Source organism: Poecile atricapillus, chromosome Z (genome assembly GCF_030490865.1).
Source record: "Poecile atricapillus isolate bPoeAtr1 chromosome Z, bPoeAtr1.hap1, whole genome shotgun sequence".
Classification (NCBI taxonomy): domain Eukaryota; kingdom Metazoa; phylum Chordata; class Aves; order Passeriformes; family Paridae; genus Poecile; species Poecile atricapillus.
In genome coordinates this window covers 54,202,795-54,228,334 of record NC_081289.1, presented here as the reverse complement: position 1 = coordinate 54,228,334, position 25,540 = coordinate 54,202,795, and the positions used below count along the sequence as shown (strand labels likewise).

The window sequence follows — 25,540 nt, the reverse complement described above, 5'->3', positions numbered from 1 at the left end:
AAGAATGTTAGGAACCTAAACCCCCAAATATCTCCATTAATTGATTTAGAAAAATGTGTCTGTGTAAAACGGATGGTAGACTGAATTATAACTTAACTGTCTACCTTCTCTTCATAGCAAAGAAAGGAGCAGATATTTGCAGCGGTGAATAATTACATCTTTGGAAGACAGTGGTGCTGGGCTTAGGTAGAAATTCAGACAATAGCTCAAGAATAAGCAGCTTGTGTTGAATGTAGGAAAATTTGGATTGCAGGGATTATGTTGGGAAAAGCAAAAATTCTGTCTAGAAGGAGGCCTGAGGTGAAGATGATTTCCATTTCTAGTCCTGATTGAGAATTGCAGTATCTCTCCACCAGCAGTCAGAGAAGGAAGGAGAGGAGTCGAACATGGACAACACTGAATATCTGAGGAGGGGTACTGGGCCCAAATTACACCTGGGCACCATTGGAAAGATACCAGAATGACCCCAGTCCCTTTTTCCGAGTTAAAACAGAGATGAGGGAAGAAGCACCTGTGGGTTGTCTGCTTAGATAAGCCCGTTGAATGAGATCCACTTATCCATGTGAGCTGTGATGAATACACGGAAGAAATCTTTAGGATTTTCTCTGAAGCATCTGTGAGGAAAGAGGATACATATGGAGAAAATTTATGAAACCTGTGAGACTACAAAATTTGGAAAACGGCACAGAAATGGGGAAGACAAAGATAACAACATGGTTTATATTTGAAAATAAATCATTGGAAATCTTGATGAAAACTATTCTGATAACATCAGGGAATAGCTTATACAGTCAGTGCAGTGTGGATGTGGAGATCTACACGGAGATGTCATGAATTATGTAGTTTCTGTTTCTATTTGAGTAATGTAGGTTCAGATGTTAAAAGTACACTTTTATTCGTGGGGGTGAGGGTTGGTTGTTTTTAAGGATGTTGTTCTGCCTTTCTGCTGGAACATACCTGATAGGAGCAGGAGGAGAGGGAACATGGGAAGCAACATGCTGGAAGCTCTGTGGTCACTGAAACCGGAGGCAGAAGGAAGGAGGGCAGAGAATATGTGAAGACCCTCGCTGTTGCTAGGAAAGGGATGATTTTGAGGATGATTAAGAGAAATGAAGGGGGCATTAGGGAGCAGTAGGGGCAGATTGACTCCTAAAGGGACCAAGCTGGGATGCTGCTGGGGGCCAGAGTCATGATCATGTCTGAAGACACTGTTCAAGGTCAGCCTCTATCCAGTAGTCCTCTGGGAAGGCCATGGGGATGAGGCAGGTTGGAGACCAAGCCAGGGAAACGTGTCAGTGGGTGATGATCAGGGAGGCAGGAGATGAGATGCTGATGCATGCCGTGTAGCTACCACAGGGGCCAGAGAAAAGCAACTCCCAAGGTAAGAGGCTCAGGACATGTCTGCTGCCCTTCACAACTCTGCATTGAAGGGGCTGATCTCTAACTCAGCACATTTTACAGCAGAGGGGACAAACACAGTTGTTTAACTGTTAACTCAGAAATGTTAAAATACTGATATTGACCATTATTCAAGTTCTCTCTTGTGCAAGCACATATGTGCTGCAGACCAAATTAAAGCTCATCAGTTATGAAAATAGTGCTGGCCTGAATTGTGCACATCAGGTTGCAGAAAGACTTGGTGAGAACCAAATAGCATTTTCAGAAGGGAAGGCAGAAATAACACTAGGAATGAAATTTGTAGGTTATAATTAGTAGGTGGTGTGATAGCAAATACTGTGAGTTCATTTCAAATGGTTAAGGGAGCTATTTAATTAAGTAGAAAAGGAAAATGAATCCAGAATCTTGATTATGAAAGAAAAAAGGCAACAAATGGTTTCTTTTTAAAGTATGAAACTGCTTCCTCCCTCTAAAAAAACCCCACAGGAACTAGGATGAGATGGGAAAAATGTGCTGATAAACAGAAATAAATTCTAAAATGTTTGGATTATATGAATACATACTATGCAGAGGAAATCACTTATCATAACAAAAGGCAGCACTAGAAATAGGGTTAAAAGGCATCAAAAAAGGAGAATGTTCTTGTAGGCGACCCTTTCTGGGGACGGTGTGAGACACGGCAAAAACCTCTATAGTCGAGTTAGGTGTTAGAAGTTTATTTCAGGGCGTGGGATAGAGAGAGAGAGAGAGCCTGCTGTGAGCCAACAGATAGAGCTCAAAGCGGGCTCAGAGAGAGCAATACAAAATAGGGTAAGATATGAATACATGAGTTTAAGACTTAAGATTGCTAAGAAAGAGAGGAACAGAACAGAAGTGAGAGAGCCGGGAAAAAGAAAGAGGTAAGAAAGACCAAGAGCGCGAACTCTCTTTTACAATTACTCATATAACCTATACCTATGAATATTCTATTCCTTCACTAACCAATCTTTCTAAGTATAATAATACAGTAACATTTGTGTGCAACCTATAGAAATCACTATTTTTGCATATTTTTAGTTATCTCAGGGTCCTTCAGACCTTTTCCTTATAAGGCTGGGGAGAGGGGTCTCAGCTTAGTTTTATTGGGGGAAAGAATGTGTTCTGGCATACCAGACCGGTTTCTTTGAATTATTCAAACCGTGCTTTCATTTGTATTTCTTCCTTAGCCTTTCTGGCTACAGAGTCATATTTATAATTTCTTTCTAATTCTACCTTCCCAACAGGTTCTGAATCAGTATCAGGAAAAGCCTGACAATAAAGTCTGTTAGCTACTGTTATAAGTTCCTATTTAACCATTATGAGGATCCCACTGCTTGAAGTCTCTGAAACAGGTTTTTGTGATATTCAGGGTGGGAGTGTGTTTGAGTACTTCTCCTTTTAAGGGAATTTTAATAAAGTGTCTTCTTGAGGTTCTTAATTGCATAAAGATTACCCAGCAAAATATAACTTTGGATAGTGTTATTGTACCAGTCTCTTGTGTGAAGTCTGACAGATTTGAGTGTGAAAACTGTACATTTAGATTTATGTACTGTGTTTTCCTTCTACACTTAAATGTTATAGCATACAATTCTGAGACAAGATCATTTTTCCAGAGAGGTGAGTGATTTTGCAAGAATTAATGAATTTCCCTGTTATTAAATCTGCTGTGGAAGAAAAGATATCTACAGATGTTTAAGTGTTGCTTTAAACTTTTCACAGACTAAAACAACACTTTGACAAAAGGGGAAGATGTATTCATGTATGGTATATGTACTTACAACCAAAATGAAATGGACTGTGGAATGCTCCATCTTGTGTTTCAAATACATGGTTCAATATGACTAAATATGTAAATATGTTAAAAAAAGACATACTTGATTGTAATGCTCAAGGATTGCATGTTAGCTCTGCATCCCTTTTGGAAAGCTTTGGTTTTTCCATCTTGATAATTCAAAACTAATTTTAGATTGAGAATTCAAAACAAGTGGAGTACTGCTTAAAGCTGCAATCAGATGTCATTAAAAGATCTGTATTGCTCTCCCCTGTTGTTTCAGCCATGTAAATTAAGCCTTAAGAGCTTTCTGCAAACTGACCAGAAGGACTGTAATGATCTACTCTGACTTCCTAATTGTATGTATGTAAGAAATCCTGTTGTTCCTTTTTTCAAATCCTTTCTCTCTGCTAGAGTATTTGGTTCAGGGAGATATTCCTTTGAAGACTTAAAGTCTTCAAATGATGGAGAATCTCCTACATATCTTGATGAGCAAGCCTAGTGGTGTATTAAGAATTTCCATCTGAGTGTATTGGATTGACTGCCAGTCAATCTGAATAATCCTGTGGCAATCGCGGCTCTTTGATTTAAGAGGAACAAGATTTGTGGGTAGAAATAAATGCGTTCTATTAGATTGGTCTTTATGGCTGTGAGAGATGGGGAAACGAGAGGGAGTTTTGGGTATGTGAGATATTAAAATCTGTGACAAAAGGAAAAAGTTTCAGAGTTACTTATGTTAGAGAATAGGTAGTTTTTTGTGGAAGATGTACCTGGTACTGGCAGGTGACATGATAAAACTTTGACTTACTTATTGGACATTTCTCTGCTAGACTCTTATAATGCAACACTAAAACTTTCATGGGTTCATGAGTACTGCAATCCTCTAGGTTCATGGAAACTAGTTTCCAGAGAGAGTTCTGGGAGATGGGCCTGAGAAGTCAGAAAGGGAGGAGCACTTTCATGAGAAGTGCTCTCTTTGCTGTTAAGGAAATGTTAAGTGCAGATTGGTTGTTGTGTGCAGTTGCTTAGTTTAATCTCTGTAGTTTTCATGAGATTATCTGCTGCATTGGTTCTAATCCATATTACATGCTGAGAAATAAATATATTCAGGGATTTTGATGTTTCATGGAGGATGTTTATTGTGATGGCTATGCAGATGTTTGTATTTATTGTTCAGATAGTGTCTAGTTTTGTTTGTTATGAATGTATTCCTGAGGCTTCTAGAAAAGTAGGAAATGAGAATGTTTGAGGGCTCATCTTGTGAGGCTAGGAAAAGATTTCAAAGTAGAAATTTTTCCCACTGCAAGCTTCCAAGGTAGAAGAGTATACTACAAATAGAAGTGTACAAGATGAGATGGTATAGCTCATTCAAAGCTGAAGTCCTCTTTCAAAAGCAGGGGTGTCCTTGCCTGACAAAAGTGAAGGTCATTTGGGTTAGCACAGTATTTACTTTTTTAATGTGGTCTCTAAGGGTCTTTGAGCATCCTACTTCCACTATACCATTGTTAAATTGGGTTGTGTATTGACATCTGTCAAGTATATATGTCCATATGGTATGATGACTTAACTGTTAATGACCTCACTGGCCAGACATTACCTCTGTTTCTTTCATTTCTTATGTTTGCTAATTGGTCAGAAAACCAGTCCATCTAGCCAACCAGTGGTCTAGTGGAAGCTTTTCTTCTCACAGTGCAGGGACTGGAACCGAATGATCTTGAAGGTCTCTTCCAGGCCTGACTGCCATGAAAGGCTCTGGTAGCTGAGGTTCCCACTATGGCCACATATCATTGTGTATTCCTACTAGGCATGATTTTCATGGTCACTGTGTGAGTCATCATCATTTTTCATGGCTGGAAGCTTTGTTTGCATAGCTTTCAGGCATGACTGTTCCCCTTGTAACTCTGGCATTCTCAAGGAGGTAAGGCTGCAGTGCCCCTGTGTACTCAGCATGGGACATGGCCTCAAAGAGTGTGGTCACAAGGGACAGAAGAACAGAGCTTCCCTAGCTCTAGAGTTTTGTCAGCCACTCCAGACTAAGAGGAGATAGGTGAAGCACAGCACAGAGGAAACAAATATAATATTATAAATCTAGCTGATGATTGTCAGCTAAATTCTACAGCAAATCTCAGGTAGTAGGAGTAAGTACAAAGAAAATTATTGCAACTGTACTGACAAGCTCATCTCAGTGGAGATAGCTTTTATTGGGGTGTAATATTTATTGCATTTAGGAAAAACACATAGCAGATTCTTTTCTATCATGGCATAGTCTGTAAAAGTTTGATTTTTCTTTTCAGCAAGAAACAAACTCATCATTGCTATGAGTATGTTCTTAGCACTTAAATTATCCTGCATTTATTTATATATTTTCACTCTTCTGCCAAAAAAATTAGGAAAGTCTGATTTTTATTTCTTCTTTTCCCCCACAGAATACTTGTTCCTCTTCATTCTCAAATTTTTTTCTTTTCCTCTCAGGTGCCAATCTGGGGTCTGTCTCCAGTTCTGTATTTTGGCAGTCAGTGAGGTGGACTTGAATGCTTTCTCATAAATCAGGCTTTGCTTTGCTCACTGCCTGGGATTTTTGTGCCATCATCTCTACTCCCTGAAGTAAACCAACACCCAGACCCTCTGGTCCTTGTGAGATATTTAACATTTCTGCCAAAGAATCTTGAATATGCCTCTCTGGACAATGAAAGTATTCAAAATTTCAAACTTAATGATGCATAAAATATTTATTACTTAAACACTTTGTAAGTGGAATTGAATGGCCATTATGGTACTGATATTGTTTCCGGTTTTTGACCAAGCCAGTGAAAGGTAAATGCGATGTTGTGCTTGTTAGATTATAAAGAATGATAAATGTGTTTGGTAAATGAATTGGCTGATTTTGGTAATCTGATATTTGATGCTACGAGGCACTGAATTGTTACACTAGGATTATGTACTCCGTGTAGTGCGCATACACTGAGTACATGTATGGAGTGACAGCAAACAGAATCCTTACAGACACTGTTTTACTTGGAATAACTTCAACTTTAAGAAAATCAAAGAACAGCTGAGGTTGCTAAGTGACAGCAAAATATTTATCCTTTTTTTAGAAAATCAAACTGGTTTACGCAGTGAATAGTAGGGGACAGCATATATTGTGTGCCACCCACATGCTGTATAGGACCATTATTGCACATAATTAAGACCTGCATAATTCAGCACAGTAACCACAGCTATCACCTCTGTCTTAGTACTGATATTTTCTAATACTGTTTATTTAGTCTTCTTCCTCGGAATAAAATCTGTCAAGTAATCCATTATAAATGAATACTCTGTATCTCTGCTGTGAAATACAAGTATTATTGTTTTGTAGGCATATACTTGAAGAGGAAGCAAGATGGGAGAGAGGGAGAGGAAACAGAACAAGAATCACTGTTTATAACTGGCTATTTGCAAGCTTATTCTCATCACCAGTGTGAGATGAAACGCTCTAAGAGGCAGTGATGTGGCACGTGAAGTGTTACGTTTTTCTGGAAAGAGAGGATAATGTGTTCAGCCCAAGGCTCCATGCCTTCTTGGCTCTCACAGAGGAGCTGTGTGTGGCTTTCCAGTCTGACCTGTGGATAAAGCCCTCCCCACCACCACGGAGGGTGGTGGGAGGCTCTAATTACAGCAGAGTGGTGAAGGCTTGGGTGGCTCTTGAGTCTCTCTCAGCAACAGAGTGAGTTTTTTCAGGTGTTGTTAGATGCAGTCCTGCCATTCCCAAGGCTGATTTGGGAAGAGGAGAGCTGCTGTAATGGGCTGACCAGTATTGCCTCCCAGCTGAATTGGGAGACCCTGGAGAGGAGACAGGAGGGAGTCACTGAACTCAATATACTTGAGCATGCTACTGTGGCAATGGGATGAGCTAGTCCTAGACAGAATTCCGAGTTATTTTTCGGGTGATATTTTTTCTTTTCCCCCACTATGAAGGGGTTGTCAGGACAAGAAACAAAGTTATGTTGAAAGATATGTATGAGAAGTTAGCTGGGAAAATATGTATTTGTACCTTCAGTTCTCTTAATTCGGGAGGTGAAAATTTATCTCCGGACTCAATTGGAGGGAGGGAAGACAGCTTTTTGAGGGAACCCTTATGGGGCTCTTTTTTCACTTTGCTCTCAAAAATTATAGCTTTGACTAAACTTTTTCAAAACTAACTGCTGCTGTCAAAGACATTATACAAATTGGCATAATTTAGAAATAAAAATGCTTCCTATTTTTTGGAAGCGTTAGGGGACTTAGGTTCAGTACTACAGACAATACAAATTGCAGCATTGAGGGTTCAGGAAGCGGCTCTTTGGTTGGCTCCTCTCTACCCCCGTGTTTTTGCAGTCTGTGTAAGAAATCTTTTATCTTGCCGTGTCTGTAGTTGCAGTCATCACCTCCTGCTGTTTCCCTGGAATCCCGATACAGTGGGAGAAGGGGAGTTGAGCGCTGCGGCGTGGCAGGAGATGCGGTGCCGGTGCGCGTGTGGCGGCCGGGCCGGGCGATGCCCGCGGGCAGCCGCAGCCTGCGGTTCCTGGGCTGGCCGCCAGGCGGCCCCGGGAGCGCGGCCGCGGGTTAAACTCCATCGCTGGGAGCGACAAAGGTCTCCAGGGGCACAGGGGCTGTGGGTTAGGTCTGTGCCGCCTGCTGCTGTTCACTGCATGTGGTCAGGGCCGTAGTGAGTGCTCTGTGTGCTTAGGCAGTGAGAAGCAGATGAAGATGCTCTTTAATGAAGCATCAAGCGCAGTGGAGCTGCAGTTTTATTTTTTCCTTCTGTCTTTCAAAGAGAAATTACTCTTGAAAATCCGTACATGTTTCATTTTCCCTTCGTTGGAGTTTATTAGTTTAAGAAGCAAAACTTGTGACATTGGAATAGCTCCCTAAACTTAGAGATCTATTTGAAATGCAGCTTTTTATAAAAATAGGAATTTAAACTCGGTGTAAAATCATTGAACCAATCAATTGAAATTGTTTAAAGGTATGAGTGGAGCTAAACCACAAGTGCCTCTAGGTTTTCAGGCCCAACTTTCAGTTTAGAAGGGAAAAAGCAAATCTTTAAATTAATGCTCAAAGAGGAATATATCTGGATATATGACTTCTTTGAAATGTTAAATGCAAGGTGAGAAAGTTTTTTTGGTAGTTAAGTGCTTGAGGCTCTTTCATGCTTTTATATTACTCTGGTTAAATTGCTATTGCAACTTGAAAAAGTTATTCTTAATTTAATTAAATAGCTCTTTGAGAAGTTTCCTCTGTCTTAAATATTTTCACTATTTGATAGCTTACTAAGCTTAGCAAATATAAAGTGAAAAAACAAGTTACTTGAAGGACACAGGGATGGAAGGGAAGAAAGGTTGTTATCTGTTGTGTGATTGCAATAAAGAAAAAAAACAAATCTGAGGGCAGTTAATCTTGTTTTCTCTTAAATCTGTCTTTACTTATCTTCAGTCATTTCACTGAATGCAATCAAATCTGTTATTCTGAGTCACTGGAATTTAGTTACAGTATACATTCTCCCATGAAGCGGCAGTGGTTGTTTATGAAGTATCTCACAGTTATGACAACACATTCTATACCTCTGAGAATGTGAAATCCAAAGAAGCAATACAAAACTGAGGCAGGCAAATGGAAAGCAACAGAATCAATGAGGCTTTGTTGTATACTTCTAGTGGTATTCTGAGTTTAGTTTATGTTTGGGGGTACATATAGTAATGCATTTTATTTTAAATTTCCTGTTTGTGGTTCTTCCTACTAAAATTAAAACGTGGAAACAGGCACGACAGTGAAGATGAGAGTGGACCGAAGGCAAAGGTCTGATGTGTATGGATCTCACACAGAGCAGAGGAGGAAGGGGCTTAAGTGATCGAAGGGAAATGCTCCTGCCAAGGACTTTGAGCTCCATTACGGGAGCTCCTACCACAGAAGATCTGCCCAGGCTTACTGCCCTTAACTTTAAGCATTTCTCTTGGGATTCTGGTTATACATGATGTCTTCTCTTGATCCATGTTGACCAGCTTTAGAGGTAGCTCAGACTTTGACAGGTTGAGCTGCTCTGCAGGATCCAAGAGCTAATGTCACCTGTTTCTCTTCTTTTGCTACTACAGCATTCCAATGCAATTAGTCTTTCTTTTTCTCTCCACATTTCCAAGCTATTACTTTTACTGAAGCTTTGTTTCATTTTTAAGTGCTTCAAATTGAAGAGTGTTAATGAATTCATTAAAAATGACCAACATAAAAAAAGAGATGAGAGGAAATTCACTATACACTCAATATTCTGACAAGTGAAAAAACCCAGAGGAGCTGTATGCTACTATAAATTATTCTGTATCTTGACAGTTAACTGTGTCTCTATATGTGATAGTACTTTGGACATGTAAAATAGACTTCAGATCATCCTTAGTGTAAGTTGTAGCTTTTTATAATTTCCATTGGAAATACTATTATTTTTTAGCTTTGCAGGAGAATAAAGTATTCTGTACATGCAGATTTTCCACTGAAATAAAGTAATTTAAGAAATATACAGCAATCTGAAAATGTCACTCAACCCTTAGAAATTCTTAATACCTAAAGCAATGAATATGAAAGTCATATGTAAATATTTTAAAGGCATTTCAGTTTGCTGAACTATGATGGTTAGAAATGAGAAATTCAGAATTAAATTTATATTTCGTTGCCTTATTCATAATGTTTTTGTTTGGTATGTGGGTAATAGAGAAGCAAATCACCTAAAGAATGAAATCTGCAAGCATGAAAACACATTTTCATAATTGCCTTGGCAGGAAGCCTGCATGTTCTCTTAGTAGAGTATTCCACGGGATGAAGGAGCTGCTTGCTCAGCAGAGGGGCACTGTCCGTGTGAGTGCTCGTCTCTTTTCTAAGTCCCCCAAAAGAATATGTGCATGCTGGAAAAAAAAACCTCAAACCATCCATAATGATTTACATTTTCTGGTATCTCAACTTGTCCAAAATATTTAGAAAATGAGAGAAGAATAAGAGGAATCAAATCAGTGCAATGAGGTTTGATTTCTGTTAGAAACAGCTATCAAGTGTTGTGAAGATTCTGTGCAAGGAGTGGGTGTTTGGCAGGCAGGTGGATAGGTGCCATTTTGGGTGGATGTGCAGACACAATATGAATCCTTCTCCCATTGATTTTTAATTAGCAGTGGTACAGGATGGGGTGTCAGTGTCAGGCTGCTGCTCTCAGGAGTTCATGCAAGAAATTTATCCAAGTCACAGCAACCTCTATTGAAGTCTGTTTGCTTCTACAGGAGGCCTTTTTTTCCATAGGGGTCTCCTGGGGCTTGTTCCGTATTGTTAATTGTTTGGTTAAGATGAGGAACAGAATTATCATGTATTTTTTACTAGCTTGGATTTTTTTTTTTCAGAGGCATAGTTTATTGGCTTTGCATCGCTACTGCCTACATTTCATTATTTTTTTTAGAGAATTTCTGATACTGCGTATATAGATGGCATCTATACTAATGTTTCCTGTCAAAATAAAACAGCTTTCAGGTTTGCAATCAGTTTGGAGAGTTTTGCAGAAAATTGTTACATTTTTCAAAGAACCACATGAGTTTGCAAGCTTAGCAAACTTTGGGGACGATGAAAATCTTCCCGTGGTATTAAGAAAATAGAAATTATCTATGGTAGGCCCATTATCAGGATAGCAGAGATTTTGCTAATTTTGTAACAGTGTTGTATCTTAAATGACTTCAAAGTGTTGAAACAAGAGACCTGAAAGCCTAAGGCCACCATATTTACTGTAGATGCCAAAAAATTCTTCAATAAGAAATGATTATTCCATTGGGAGCAGTGTCATTTGCTGCAGGTTATCCATTAGAAATATCACTTCCTGCCCTCTGGAAAAATATTTACATTTTCTGGCTATATGTTTATTTGTTTGTTTGTTTTACTTAAGCAAAATGCAGGAGGGATGAAAAAACCTTTCTGTCATTTGTGTTTGGAATTTTTTTTAGTGTTAAATCTAAAGTTCAAGAATATGATGTGATATTCAAACTTCTCACAGATTTGATAAGGAGAAATATCCTACTAAATAATTCAAGAATTGATAGAAACCTTGGCAGAAGACCTCTGCCTGGATCCCTGGAGAGCTTCCAAACTTTGCTTTTTCCCTTAAAACGAAACTTTGGTAAAAATGGGTTGATTGCAAGTTTTAATTGTGTAATGTGCCCTTCTAGGGGTTTGTTTTCAAAATGTACTCAACTTTGATATGAACTCCACCAAATGGTATTGGGTGTCCATCTCGGAGCTTTTGTCTGCTCTTCCCTAAGATCCTGTTGTTTCACGTCATTAATAGTGTTGTAGCATCAGTGGCTAGAACTCCATTTTCTTCACAGTGCACATGCTTGTTGAAGCACTCCAGTGGTAGTGCCTACTTCACTCCAAAAAATGCAGGCATCTCAGTTGTGTATGCTCAGTTCTTTGAAGGCTGAAAAGAAAATTATGTATTTGAAGACAAGCTAAGAGCTAATTTTTATTAGCTGCTGCTGCTGCTGCTGCTGCTGTGGAGCAGACCAAGTATTATATTCAGCATATGCATATAAAATACTGCACAGAAGTATCCATGCAGACCTACCTCAGGGTCTTGCCACAAGGGAAAGAGCAGAAGTTTCCTTGGGTGCTGCCTGGGTGCATGTCTGTTTTGTCCAGCTGGAGCTCCAAAGAGCTGCCATTCACCAGGGAGCCTCTGTCTCCTTTTTCCCGTTCACAGGTTCCTTGTGTGTACAGTGCTGTGTGTTTTTACTTGGAGACTAACTGCATTTATTTTTGTTCTCTCCCCTCTCCTTGTTTGTTTCTTGCATAGCTCAACAAGCAGCAGCTGCAGGTACTGAAGGAACGTTTCCAGGCCTTTTTGAACGGGGAGACGCAAATCGTAGCAGATGAAGCGTTTTGCAATGCTGTGCGAAGTTACTATGAGGTGAGCTCTGTGCTTTGTTCTGTTTGTTCATGGTGTGCCTTTTAATGCACGTACAAGGAAAGTAATTTTAAGTTTCAAAGGCTGTGAATTTACAAACCTTCTAGAAACAATTTCCTCCTAAACTAGCTTTGCTGTTTTAAAAATTGAAATCTACTGCCTGATCACAAGAGAGAAAATGAACTGGAAAATATTCACCCTTTTTTAAGAAGAGAAAAAAAATTAGAAGATAAAATGAAAAACCCCTGGTGCTAAAAATCTTCCTGGCAGCACTTGATACAACTAGGCACTGCTATCTTTATCTCCATATGTCCAAGGTAGCTCTTTTAATCAGCACTTTGTAAGTTACCATCCTGAGAAATATGTCTTCAGATTTTTAGTTACCATGCAGAAGGTTTTGGTGAGGACCTGCCTGTTCCCTTCCAAAAGAACAGAAGCTTTCCGTGCTGACGGGCCAGCTCTCACAATCTGCTGTGACCTCCCAGGCATGTTCAGTGCCTACAGCCCCAGTGCAGATCTGTAGGTGGATTTTAGTTGCCTGAGGGAGGGGTCCAGTTCTAAACTAGAGGGCAGTTCCCTGTCCAACAGCAGCACAGGGCCAGTGAATTAACTTGTTACTCTTAGTAAATGTTACTGTGTTTTCATTCGGGTTCATCTAACTTCTGACCTGCTCAATTAATCAAAAAGGCTGGAAGTTAAACTTCTATGCTTTTTGAGATGTCTTCCTTCATATTTCAGCCTACCACAGTTTGGGTTTTTTTAATTAGCTTTATTTTTGGTATATTATTTGTTAATTTTTTTTTTGTCAGCTATTTGCTATTGAATAACTTTTCTCAAGCAGAAAAATATGGGATATATGTCCTAGTTTGGTTTTATCTACAATAAGTTATGTTGCACAACAAAAAAGAAAGGGATGGGCAAATGGTTTTCCTGTTGTGCTGAAATCATGGACTCAGTGTGTAGAAATAGAAATTTTTATAGAAACCATAAAACTCAGTGTGAGTTTTCCCATATTATGGTCTGATCAGTGCTGTGGCATTTGAAATTAAGGAGTTCTCGCAAAAACACTTGTGAAAAGATGGGGATAGCTCTGCAGGTGGAACTAGAATATGGACATTCTCAAGGTACTGTTTTAGGTGTGTGAGAACACAATAGAAGTGGTTAGAAAGTAATCTATTTCTCTGTGTAGGCAAAGAAGTTAAGGCTGGGAGGAAGGGCAGTCTGGAAGATGGTGCAGGGCAGGGCTGAGCTAGTTAGTGGCCCAGCAATAGGCTTCAGAGTAGGGGGATGTCTCAAGACACTCAACTTGGGGTAGAATTGGAAAAGATTTAAAGGTTATAGTTCATTCTTTAGCAAAATGTGTAAAAACTTGATGTGTTAGAGGAAGTAGTCTGCTCTTTGGAAAGGATGTGATAGTGAATAAAAATGCTTTTAAAATAAATGTCTAAACTGTAACTGTTCTGTTAAGATTTACTTCATGCCTTTTTTAATGAAATGTTTTAGACACTTTGAAAATTGTTTTTAGCATATTTGCTCTTGCAACGAAAAGCTGTGCATAATAATCTAAGATAAACTTATAAAATGAAAGGCTCAAATTTTCCAGCTATTTTCAGACATTCACCATTTTGAATTAAGTGTACAAGTGTTCTGTGTGTTCAGTTTCAAACAGAGAGTTCCAAAACTCTCAGCAGTACTGTAAAGGCTATAATGACACCAAGGGCTTCATCCTGTGTTAATATACCATGAGCTGCTATGCCAGCTGTAATTTCAGTCTTTTGTTTATTTGTTTATCCCAGCCTCCCAATTCCATTTTGCATTCTTTGCACAGACTTCCCTCCAGACTTGCACAGCCCTTTCCATTTCAGCAGTTTGAGTCAGCATTTGCTAGTCATTTTTAATTTCTTTTCAGGGTTGTAGTAGATAGTTACCAGTAGATTTAATGACCAGTGCAGTGGTGGAATCCAGCTGGAGACTTAGTTCAAGCTACTGCTGCTCTTTAATGCATTTTATTCAAATTTTATGTATCTGATCACATATTCTCATCTTTACTTGTATGTGTCTCTTGTGCCTTTTTCCTTTTTTTTGCTACCCATTTGTTGAAAATATTAGTCTCTATTATTTCTTTGTGTATTCTGTTGATGCCAGGCTTTGATGCTTTCTCTTCTCTATGTCTATCACATATGATCCATCACATCTTCTATGTGGTGATATTTGTTAGTACTCTGAGTTATGGGCATGGTCCTTGTTTCTGTCATACAGAATCTTACAAACTTCCATGTTGATTTCCTTATACTTTAGTTGCTCACCTACAGTTCAATTTTACCTGATAGGGCAGGAAATAAATATGTGGTCTCCTCAGTAATCATTTTATTCTGAAAAGTATTAACTTGCTTTTAATCCTATGCAGCAGTCATGGTTTGAGAGTTATTATAATATTGTTTGCAAATCCAGGGTATATTAATTACTGTAGTTGATTTTCTACTTTAAATTTGAAAGTGAAAGAGAAGGTTTGTTCTGGGAATGTGACATAAATTCTGTATCAGTAGTTGCAGGTGTTTTCATTGTAATCCGTAATTAATGAGTTTGTTCAGACTGTGTCCTCTTAAGAACCTTAAGAGAAAGCTCCAAGGCTTTAGAAACTTATTATTGCTCAGTCTTTGATTTACTTTTTTATAAATATTTGCAGAAAGAACAATTTATTTGCTAGATAAATAAATACGAATTTCAGCATTCATTTCACTAGGCTGTAAGTCATGCTCCTCTGTCAGAACCACTTGGGAAGTTTACACCAGTCAAGTTTTTTGTCTTATTTCCTCCACTATGTCTTTTCCAATGATGCTGTGTTTTTTAAGAAGAGAATAATAATTCTCTGAATAATCCATTGGTTTTCATTTACCTTTAAAATGCAGTAGAAAAAAACTTTGCATTGATACAAAAAGTTACATAAACTCTTCTTTACTCTCCAGAAAAGATTATTTTCATGTTCTCTGTAATCTCCCACTAGAATCCCACCACACTTTCTGAAAGTCTCACTGAAATTTAGCATGTTTCATTTTTGTATAGATGAAAGTGTGAGTGTCTTGTTTTCCTATTCAGACTCAGGTTAGAGAAGGTATGGAAATTGCAAATATTTCCTCTTTCTGAAATCATTCTCTCAGAATTAACATAGGATTTTATTTTTTTGTATGTGGAAAATTCCATTACAGACATTGAGCCAGATTCTAATCAGTAGAACATCAGATGCTGGTGCTGCTTTTCAGATAAAGAGAAAAATTCAATCATATGGCAATTTTTTATGAGTAATTATATTGGACACACTGCTAAGTATAAAATTAAGTGAGAAAATGAGTTATGAAATAAAGTCTTCTTATGCTTAATTCAACCCTGTATTTTAAAAACTTGTTTTTGAAACAGTAGATAATCTTTCATTTATCAATTCTTGCATGCTTTTTCACTAAGGCTTGTTGGAGTCTGAAATACAGACTGTGTGCCCTTGTTTTTAATGTTTAGTTCTGGGATTCAAGAGAACGCTGAATTTCATATAATATGAAATTCATGAGCATGTTTTCATAGTGATACATGAAAACAAATGCTAACGTTAGATAAGAAAGGTAGGTGTGTAGATTAGAAAGTTTCTTAAATCACTGGGTGAAAAAGTAGTTTAGAGAACAGGAGACAATATGGAGGATTTAGGGTGTTGTCCCTTGTCTTTCTTCTTTCTTCTTCATGTTCTTCTAGAGGTTTTTGGGTAATAGTTAGTGATTGGATAGAAAATGCCACAGTGCATCACAGAGGTGATGGGTCATTGGGTCATTAAGAAAAATAATATACGTGTCTATTGTTAATTGGATAAAAATAAGTATAAAGATAAAAGAGCTGCGTAGTTCAGGGCCATTTTGTGTATCAGACATGAAGTGTGCCACAAGGCCTTGTTTGTACCATCAGAAGAAAGAAATGTGCCAAATTGCAAAGATTAACCGTGTAACCAGCCTGAAGAGACCTGTTAAGTTTTGTAAGGATCCTTCAATAAACACCAGAAACAAGATTCTAACGAGCTTGAGAGTTTACTTCGAATAATAAAGATTGAGATAAGTGGAACTCCCCACGAGGGAGGATCCCAGAAGAATTCAGCCCAGAGAAGGCTGGGAAACTATAGAAAAGCTGTATCTACAGAGAATTCAGCCCAGAGAAGGCTGGGAAACTATAGAAAAGCTGTATCTACAGAGAATTCAGCCCAGAGAAGGCTGGGAGACTAGAGAAAAGCTGTATCCACAGAGAACTGAGCCCAAAGGAGGCAAAGAAAAGAGAGACAGAGGTAACAAGGCTGGAAAATGTTGTGCAGAGCCCTGAGAGGTTTTATCACCACCTTTAATATACTTACCTCTAAAAGGTATGCATATACCTTGGGCTAAACTCACAGTGCTAATCCTTTAGTCTTGAATGTATGCAGGCTTAGGTGTCAGTAAAATGGGTGCAAAGAACTGTAATGAATGTTTGAAATACTGTGAAAACTTTTTCAATATTGTAATGATTCAAATTCTCAGGTTTTCAACTTTGCTTTAAGCCATGTGAAGCTGCAAGAAGTGCTCCTGGTGTTTTTCCTGTTTTTCTTGCTCCATTTTAAGTATGTGGTTCTAAGCCATGATTACTTCATGCTGCTTAAATCTGAATGTTAAATGCAGGATCTATAACGCTTAGTACCGTGGGGTGTTTTGAGAATTTAAAATCAGTCTTTGTTCAACTGTACCAGTTTGCCTGTGATACAGAAATCATATTTAATGTACTTTCTGTTTAAATTGAGGGGATTTGTGTACACAAACCTAGGTGTTAATTTGGCACTGCCAGGCTGCAAAAAATTAACTAAAAATAGAATACAAAGAAAATAATAAGAAAGAGGACCCATATCATAGAATCATATAATGATTTGAGTGGGAAGGGACTCCAAAGATCATGTAGTCCAATCTGCCTGCCACAGGCAGGGACATCTTTCACTAGATAAGTTGCTCAAAGTCCCATCCAACCTGGCTTTGAGGACCTCCAGCAATGGGGCATCTACAAATTCTCTGGACAATCTGTTCCTGTATTTTACCACCCTTATCATAAAAATTTCTTCCTTACATCCAACCCAAATCTACCCTTAACAGCTTTCTAAATGGTAAAAGTGCTTCCCTTCATACCTTTGTGCATAGGTGGCACCTTTCAGTTTCTGCAGTAAGTAGGCCAAGTGTCCTACAATTACCAAGCTCCTGTGGTACCAAATCCTGAACTGCTAATGCAAGGCTTTGCACTTACCCTTAGAAAAGTATGAATTGTGCTCACGGGAGCTTTTTTATATGAAGACCTTAAATGTTGTGTTACTCCGTAAAAAAAGTTGAGGTATTTCTCTAAGCGGTGAAGTGATGCTATTTCTGCCCATGATTATGGAAAACTTGGTCTGAAAATGTTTTGCATGAGTGTGAGGGCAGAAGGACTTCACTGATGAAATGAGAAAAAGGAGCTAACTTCCAGGACTAAGTGGTGCTTTGGTTGCTTTTACAATTTTATTTTTACTATCAGCTATTTTAGGCACCACATTTTTATTCGAGACAACAAAAGGCATAGTTGATCCTGATGAATGTTTCAGAGATGAAGATGACACCTAAAGGAACAAAAAAGCATTCATTAGAATCAAAACATAGTACTCACAAAATAAATAGTAATTAAATGTTGGAACATTCTGGTTTTTTATTATTGAGATAAAATAATGGAATCAGTAGATTAACCATTTATTTAAATACATTAGGCTAATAAGTGTAGAAGCTAACAGCTTCAGAGCATAAATTCACTGGTTTCTTCTTTCCTTTTTTTTAAAGTCATAACTGACATACACGTATATTTAAGGATTTGGGCTTTTTTTCTCTGGTCAGGTTCTCTTCAAAACCTTAGTACTACATCAGCATGGGATTTATGGTTGGTACAGTATAATTTGGAGAAGCTGTTTCAAAAGGATGTTAATTTTTATATTAACTATAGGATAATCTTGTGGTTTGCCTTGTGAGGATGCCTTTTGACACCAGATACATTTGTAGTTTCAGCCTATTAGCACTTCCAGGGTTTCCTTCCTGTTGCTTGAAAACACTGGCAGACTTGAGGTCAGTATAATATTCTATGGGATCTGTTATTTAAGATGTCTGGCGTAGGCCAGTTCTTTGAAAAGCTTCATTAAAGTTTCAGGGCACCCCCAGAAAAGATGAATAACACAGGTTTAATTAGGTCATCTATTTTCTTGAAGGTCTAGTGCCTTCAGTGTCTTGGATCACCAGCCACAATTTGGCATGTAATGGAGATTGTCTCACTGTTAGCCCTCTAATTATTTTCCTGGAAGAAGTGAGGGGGCGATAAGATACAACAAATTAAAATGTGCTTTACATGATCTTGACCTCTTTCACATAAGGAGAGACCCGATAGGTCTCTGCAAGGTTTGTGATGCTGAGCTTTCTCTTGAGAGTGCTCTTGTACTGCTGTTGCATCAAAAGTGTATCGGTGCTGAAATCTGCAAAGTCTCTTGCTTTACACATGTGTAACTATTCTCTGCGTGTTCAGACTGGAGCTCCCCTTTTCACTCTCACCTGTATGGTGTTAGAGAGGATGCACAAAAACATACAGCTACTGTTGAAACTCTGTTTTTCTCTCTGGACACTGATATTTGTGGATGATCACTATTACTTTGAGAATGACATAAGGTTTCTATATTAGCATGGTTGTAAAAGACCAGTATATCAAACTTTTCAATGAGGTAGGTGGTTGATGGATAGAGTTTAGTGCATTACTTATACCAATCCTTTGGTTTGGATGTACTGATAAGAAGACAGGAAGGAATGGCTCATTGAATGTAGATTAAAAAAATTTCCAGTAGTGGTACACATTTTTGTTTGTTTGGTGACTGTTGTTGTCCCAGGCAAAGGAGGATGTCTGACACTGTGCTGCAGAGGTAATTAGTGTTGGGTAGTGAGGTATGTCTCTACTGTAGTAAGCATTATGTGATGTTAGCTACTTGTTCATTAGATAAATTCTGAATGTCTATTAATCTGAACAAACCAATTAGAAAACCAGCAATGGCCCACACTTACACAACAGTGAATTTGGTCTGCTTTACTTAATTGTTTTTTCCTTAATCTCAGTGCTGTTTCACTCAGTCTCAGAGGAAAACAAAACTTATCTGGACCTTGGTTTTGCAGTTAACAGCATGTTGCACTGAGACATAGACTATGTATATTTTTGTTGATGCTGTCTTCTGGGCAACTAAAGGCAGTGGGGATTTTTTTTCAGCTATCCTGATATTAGGAAAAAATATGACAGTTTAACTTCCTATCTGGCAAAATCTTGCGGGTGATACTAACATTTTATTCTGCTTTTTTATTTTTTTTTATCTGAAAATTAAAATTTTAATTTTAAAAAACACAATTCCATTATGTGAAAAGATTTTTCTTTCACTTCATAACAAAAGGATTGTAACTTTTATCTTTTTAAGTTATCCTTCCAGCTAGCTTTGCCAGGTCTCAGCACAGAGCCCTTTAAGTCCTCTAGATGTGGAAATACTATCACAAAATATTTCTTGAAGAGTTACGTTAATGCAAATGAATTTTCTTTTGTGCCTTTATATCATGACATCGTTGTGTTCCATTCAGCAATATCGCAGGGAGTCTCCAAATCAATTCACAGCAACAGGACACTTTTTTTCTCCTTTTAGAAGTCAAACAGGTATTCAGCCATGACTGAATTGCTGTCTCTGTGACCAGAGAGAGGTGTGTAGCTTCACCTTGATAGTACACTTGAAGTGTCTCAATACAAGTGAAAATTCTTACAAGATGCTTATAAGACTCCATTTGAGCCAAAGTTAGTCCAATCAGGGTCTCTCTGTCTCCTGACTCTTTAGGTTCTGGAATTTTCTCATGTAATTTCTTTAAGCTTCAGGTTTTGATTAGCAGTCAACTGGATAAAGTTGCTATATTCATCTAATTAAACTTTTCACTGAATTGCAAAAAAATACTATCTGATTGATATCTTGGTCTTAAACACACTGAAAAAAACCCAAAACCCAAACTAAACCAATCAACCAACCAAATACCCAAACCCCAACCCATTCAACAAATAAGCAGTAAATGAGAAAACCTCTCATTTTCAAGCAGCATCAGATTGTATTTTTAGGACTTGTATTTATTACCCTGTTTATTGTTTCGCTTACTCTTGGATTTGTAGATGGTGGGATAAATAACTTTTGTTTGAATGTTTTAATTGAACCTCTGCCCCTATTTTACTTTGTGTTAGAAACTTCTCAAAATCTTTTAAACTTAAAAGTAATACCTTGAAAAAGTTCTGTTAATGATGAATTCTTTAATCTCTAAGTAAACCAAGGTACAGAAGGTAAGGGCTAAAAAAAATCTCACAAATGCATGGCTGAAATCCAGAAATCAGTAAATGAGAAGTGATGTTTTAAATTCTCACCGATCTCTCTCAACTCCATTTTAAATCTATTCTGATACTAATTTCAAAAGCCAACAACATATTCTTATATCCTGAGAAATGTAAAGGCAGGACACAGTGATGATGTAAATATTTTCTGAGTGATTTATTTCTCGAGTTTTGCTTGATTTGCATTTCCCACCATGGGGTGTTTCTGGAAAGCTACATTGGAAAACAAGATTCTTTTCAAGCTTTTATTTCCTAAACTACTGTAGAGATGGCTTTTTCTATTTCATGTTGCCTTAAAAAAGCTACACTCCTCACCGAGCAAGCAAGAGGTTTCTTCAACCTTAAATGCAGGCATAAAGTTTCTATCCACCCAAGACTCTCAATGAGAAACAGCATTATCTTAAATAGAGCATACTAGGAGAAACAGATTATCGAGTCTATTCCTATTACTGCATGCCTTCTTCAAGCATAGCTAGTGAACAGTATCTACCTCATTAAGGAAACTTTCTTTCCACTTGGCCTTGCCAGTAAACCATTTCTCCTAATTTCCTCATTCAGAATTTCCTATTAACTTAAGGTCATTGCATTAATTTAATGTCATTGCTTAGCTTGCTTTGTTGTAAATGTTTAGTGTACAATCCCTCCTTTTATTGACTTATCCTTTTATATAAATGTGTCTGTCCTGTGCCTCCTTAGCAAAACAAAAATACTGAGCAAATTATATGTTCTTAATCTGTAGTACATAATTTTATGTCAGGCATTTATTATGATCCCTGTTTGGGCTTTCTTATCTCTTAGGGCTGCAAACAGAGCCTCAAATCCTGGTGTGGTTCTGATACTTTGTACTGCTTTATATTTTGCTCTGTAATTCCTCTCATCCAGGTAGTAATGGTCCTTTCTGAAGTGAGTGATCAGAAGAGATTTGAATTTTAAGAATAATGTAAAGGAAGAAGAATATGACTACAGGTGTTTTGAGCACATGTCTAGGGCATTTGTTCCATGAGCTACCCTGCCCCTACCTCAGTTAGCTTGTCCAGAACTGGCTCCCGTCCATCTATTTGCCAGCACGTGGTCACAGAGATGTGCTCCAGAATTCAGAGCCAAGTCCCACGCAGCCTGCCTGCTTGCAAAGTGACTGGCAAGATGATTAAAGACCATGCTGCTGGTTAGTTGGTTTTTTCCTTTTTTTTCTTAGGAAATAGTCAAGAGATGCAGTTCTGCATCTGTACTTAGAGATCCATATGGTCCTAGATGTGCATATGATTCGATTTCTCTGGACATCTTTGTGCTTCCCGATATCTTAAGAACTGGTGCCAAAGTAGCTGTTAAGATGCTCAGCATGCTACCAGGGCAGCAGTGCCCAGCTAGAGAGCTGCAACTGGGTGCTTGGAACTTAGGAGCATCACGTTACTTTCAGCATTTCCCCTCAGCTTGAATGTCAAGCATGCTGGTTTGCAGCCCAGCATGAGAAAATGAATAGTCTCCTGGAGATGAGACCTTGATGTTTTTGTTATATTTAAGCTTTCTGTTCTTGGAGTACTTTTCATAAACTAGGAAGTGTTTTCCTTTGAGGGAAGCAGGCATGCTTTTTTTCCATGTGTTTGTGTCTCTGCAATTTTCACTGTGATAAATATGCTTTGTGAATAATATGTTTTTCTACTCCTTGCATGCGGGTACTCCTGCAGCAGAGCCTTCCAAATTTAAGAGTAAGAAGTGTATTAATCAGAGATGACGTTTCAATTTCAAGGAAATCCAAGCTTTTCTCAAATCTTCATTCCTGATCAGCATAAGATTGGTCACAAATAAACATTTAGCTCCCTTTTTTTTTTGTCTATTCACTTGAAAGTCTTCTGTAATCTTTCTTTGAGCATTGACAATAAAAGGAATATACCTTTGTCAGTTTATATATTAAATTACAGCTTGTTTATTTGGTCTTTCTCTTTTGGTTTATTTGTTTTCCTTGGTTTGTTTATGTCCAGACAATCTGGAATTCTGTGGTAGAAATCTGTTGACAAATTACAAGAGTCATAATACCCCAATACTAATACCCCTTCACTGTTTTACTGGTTGTCTCTGAATGCAATTCAGTTTTTAATCCTTTCAAGAGTGTTTCCTTTATAAGTCGTTAAATTATATGGAAGCAAAAGGAAACAAAGCAAATCTAAGTGTCTAGTTCTGTACATTTTTTTGCAGTGTTGTAATGAGCTGTGACACATTCAATGTGATCAGTAGTACTGGATGCCCACTGAAACCTCTTTGGCTTTACTCTCTTTTCATCTCTTACACCTTCCTCCAGGGCAGTAGTGCAGAAGTCTTTTATTTGAGATAAATCTGCAAATTAGAAAATATCCTTAATTTTTGCCTTCAGTTAATTTTGTAATTTTAAAGTTTAATCTTTCATAATGGAAAGCAAGTTATTTTCTTCTCTTGGCTTTTGAGCATTTGTAGCTCAATAAAACTTAGAAGAAAGCTATGAAAAAACCACCAAAACAGCACAGCTACATAATTTAAAAAACTTGATTTAAAAAAAAGGCAATGAGGAAGTTTCCCAAACTTAATAACATTCAAGCAGCAATATTATGTCAGAACAATATTATGTCAAATCTAAGATATTAGGTCTCCTTTGTCAGATACTTCCAAATCAAAGGAGATTTCTAAAGAAAAAATAGCAGGGCAGGAGAGGCTCATGAAAGGATTTCCAGGAGTGTCTTCTTCAATTATAGTCATCAGGGCTCAGGGAGATTCTCTGCCTGTCCACGTTTCCATCACTGGTAGCAGCATAAGGCAATTAACCAGTTCTTCAGTTTTGTCTTTCAGCAACAGGAAGAGATTGTAGTTACTGTATTTGTATTCCATGCAGGCACTTCTCTGTCTGGAAAATGAGCCCTACATCAGTTGTTAAAATGTTACGTTTTCTCATTTCTCAGAAGTTTGTTTTTGGGTAGGCATTAGAATGATTAGAATTGTTAGGCATTAGAAGCCCTGTTGTGTTATCTCCATCTACAATCAATTCCTCCAATGTAGTAAAGGTGGTTTTAGTTGTTTGACCATTCTTTCTCTGTTTATCTTGGGAGGGAATAACAGACTTGGAGAAGTAATCTTAAAATGCAGACATTTCTTCTGACAATGGTATACTGTAGTAAAGATTTTACAGGTGTTCAGTTGTGGAAAGACCAAGTAAGCTGGTCCTTGGGACTCCAGTAACTGATGTAGGTTGTGTGACTGGAGAAAAAAGTTATTTTGAAACACCAATTCTGATCCAAGACTTAAATCAATAATCAGTGATTAATTGTAAATGATCTCCGTTGCCTTATTCCTACTCTCAGCCTTCTGACTGCACTTCAGCTATGCTACAGATACAACTGAGAAAATGAAACAAGGGAACAAAAAGAAGTGATGCATTCCATTTATCTCCTTTGGTTTCACTGCATGCTTTGACTTGATTCTGACAAGGGGCTCAGAAGGGAAGAAGAAGGAGCGTGTCTCAAAGTGTGCTGGGAATCCAGAGCCCCACCGTGGCAGTGCAGCTCACTGTGATGCTTTTAGCTCTCTTTCCCTCTCGGTCTACTGAGCACATCCATCAAGGCTCACTGGGAAGTAAGCTAAAGCTTTCATCCTTCCACATGAAAGAGATTTACCACTTTTCTAATCCAACTAGCAGTGAGTACTGCTTTAGAAAGTCAGTTTCTGATGATGATGAACTGATCACAAAGGAAAAAGTAAAATGTCCTTCTTCCCTGCTTGGGTTTTTCTGATGCCACCATTATGCTACTCTGAATGTAGTTATAGTTCTACATGTTCAACTCTGGTGTTGAACTTCAAAGCTAAGATGAGAGGAAGGATAGATCCAAATCCACACCAATCACAGGTCCTGAAGAGAAGATGAATAAAAGACCAAGAGGAATAAAAGACCATCACCCTCATGTGAATAACAAGTTTCTCACTGTCGGAGGAGTGAGCTTTAAACACAAAGGACTTATCATAGTGGCCATTGGCCCAGGTATGTACAGATGCCAAAGTCCTTTTTTTGGACACCTCTGAAACAAAAGTTGAAATGTCACCACAGGTTTTACTTGAAAAGTATTCTCCTGGAGAGATACCTTCTTTCTGATATTAAGCAAGGAGAGCTCCTCTACATTTGAGGATGAACCCACAAGGAGTATGCAGCTTTAGTTTCCTTGGCAATGTTACAAAGATGGGTCTGAGAATTGTGAGTGGGCTGCATCCTTCCAGTGTGCCAGCCTGATTATCATGACTCAACAGGTGTGCAGTTTGCATCTAACTGCATTCTGTAGGCCCATGGAGACTGAATTGTCTGCCAGCATTATGAGACGGTTTGATGATACAGAGGTCAGTCTTCTATAACCAAAAAACAGCAGCAAGAAAATAAGAATTTCCATGTGAGAGCTGCTATAACTGTTTTAAGACTGCCTGTGGAACAAAGATAAGGCCTCCTTGAACAGGAGTCACTGAGAAATTTCCAAGCAGCTGCAGGGAAGATTTAACTTGTGAAATGCAGGTTTCTGTTCTACCATTTACTCTGAGAAGAACTGTGTGTATGTTATAAATGGAGAGGGATTTTTAAACAAGTTTTTGTCTTTGCTCATGCCTCTGGCAGTAGACAGTAACTTTAGTGAGGTGGCCAGCACTCCAAAATCCAGTCTTGTTACAAATTCTTAATAATGGTCAATTAGGTCTATTACAAAATGAATTATTTATTTGATAGACACAAATTCAACAGACGTAAGACTTTAACACATGACCCTACACAGGATAAAGAAGCAGTACTAGTAGATAAACAAGCGTGATTGAGGTACCTGTATTACAGCTAGTGAAGAAATACTATGGATTAGGATTCAATGTTTCTTACCATCCAGTTGCTGATGGGACGTACAGATGATCCTTCCTCTCAATTTCCAGAAAAGTATCCGGGGAGATGCATCCAAACTTTGTGGGAGAAG

General features: G+C 38.1%; 1 protein-coding gene across 3 annotated transcripts in view; it reads left to right on the top strand.

Annotated features, from left to right (window-relative positions):
• Positions 1-25,540, top strand: part of LOC131573263 (calcium-dependent secretion activator 2-like) — a 283,517-nt gene that overhangs the window by 44,503 nt on the left and 213,474 nt on the right. For all 3 annotated transcript variants that reach the window (XM_058827047.1, XM_058827048.1, XM_058827046.1), the window contains exon 2: positions 12,018-12,131. In XM_058827047.1, coding sequence (XP_058683030.1) covers positions 12,018-12,131 — 114 coding nt within the window. The remainder of the gene's footprint in view (positions 1-12,017; positions 12,132-25,540) is intronic.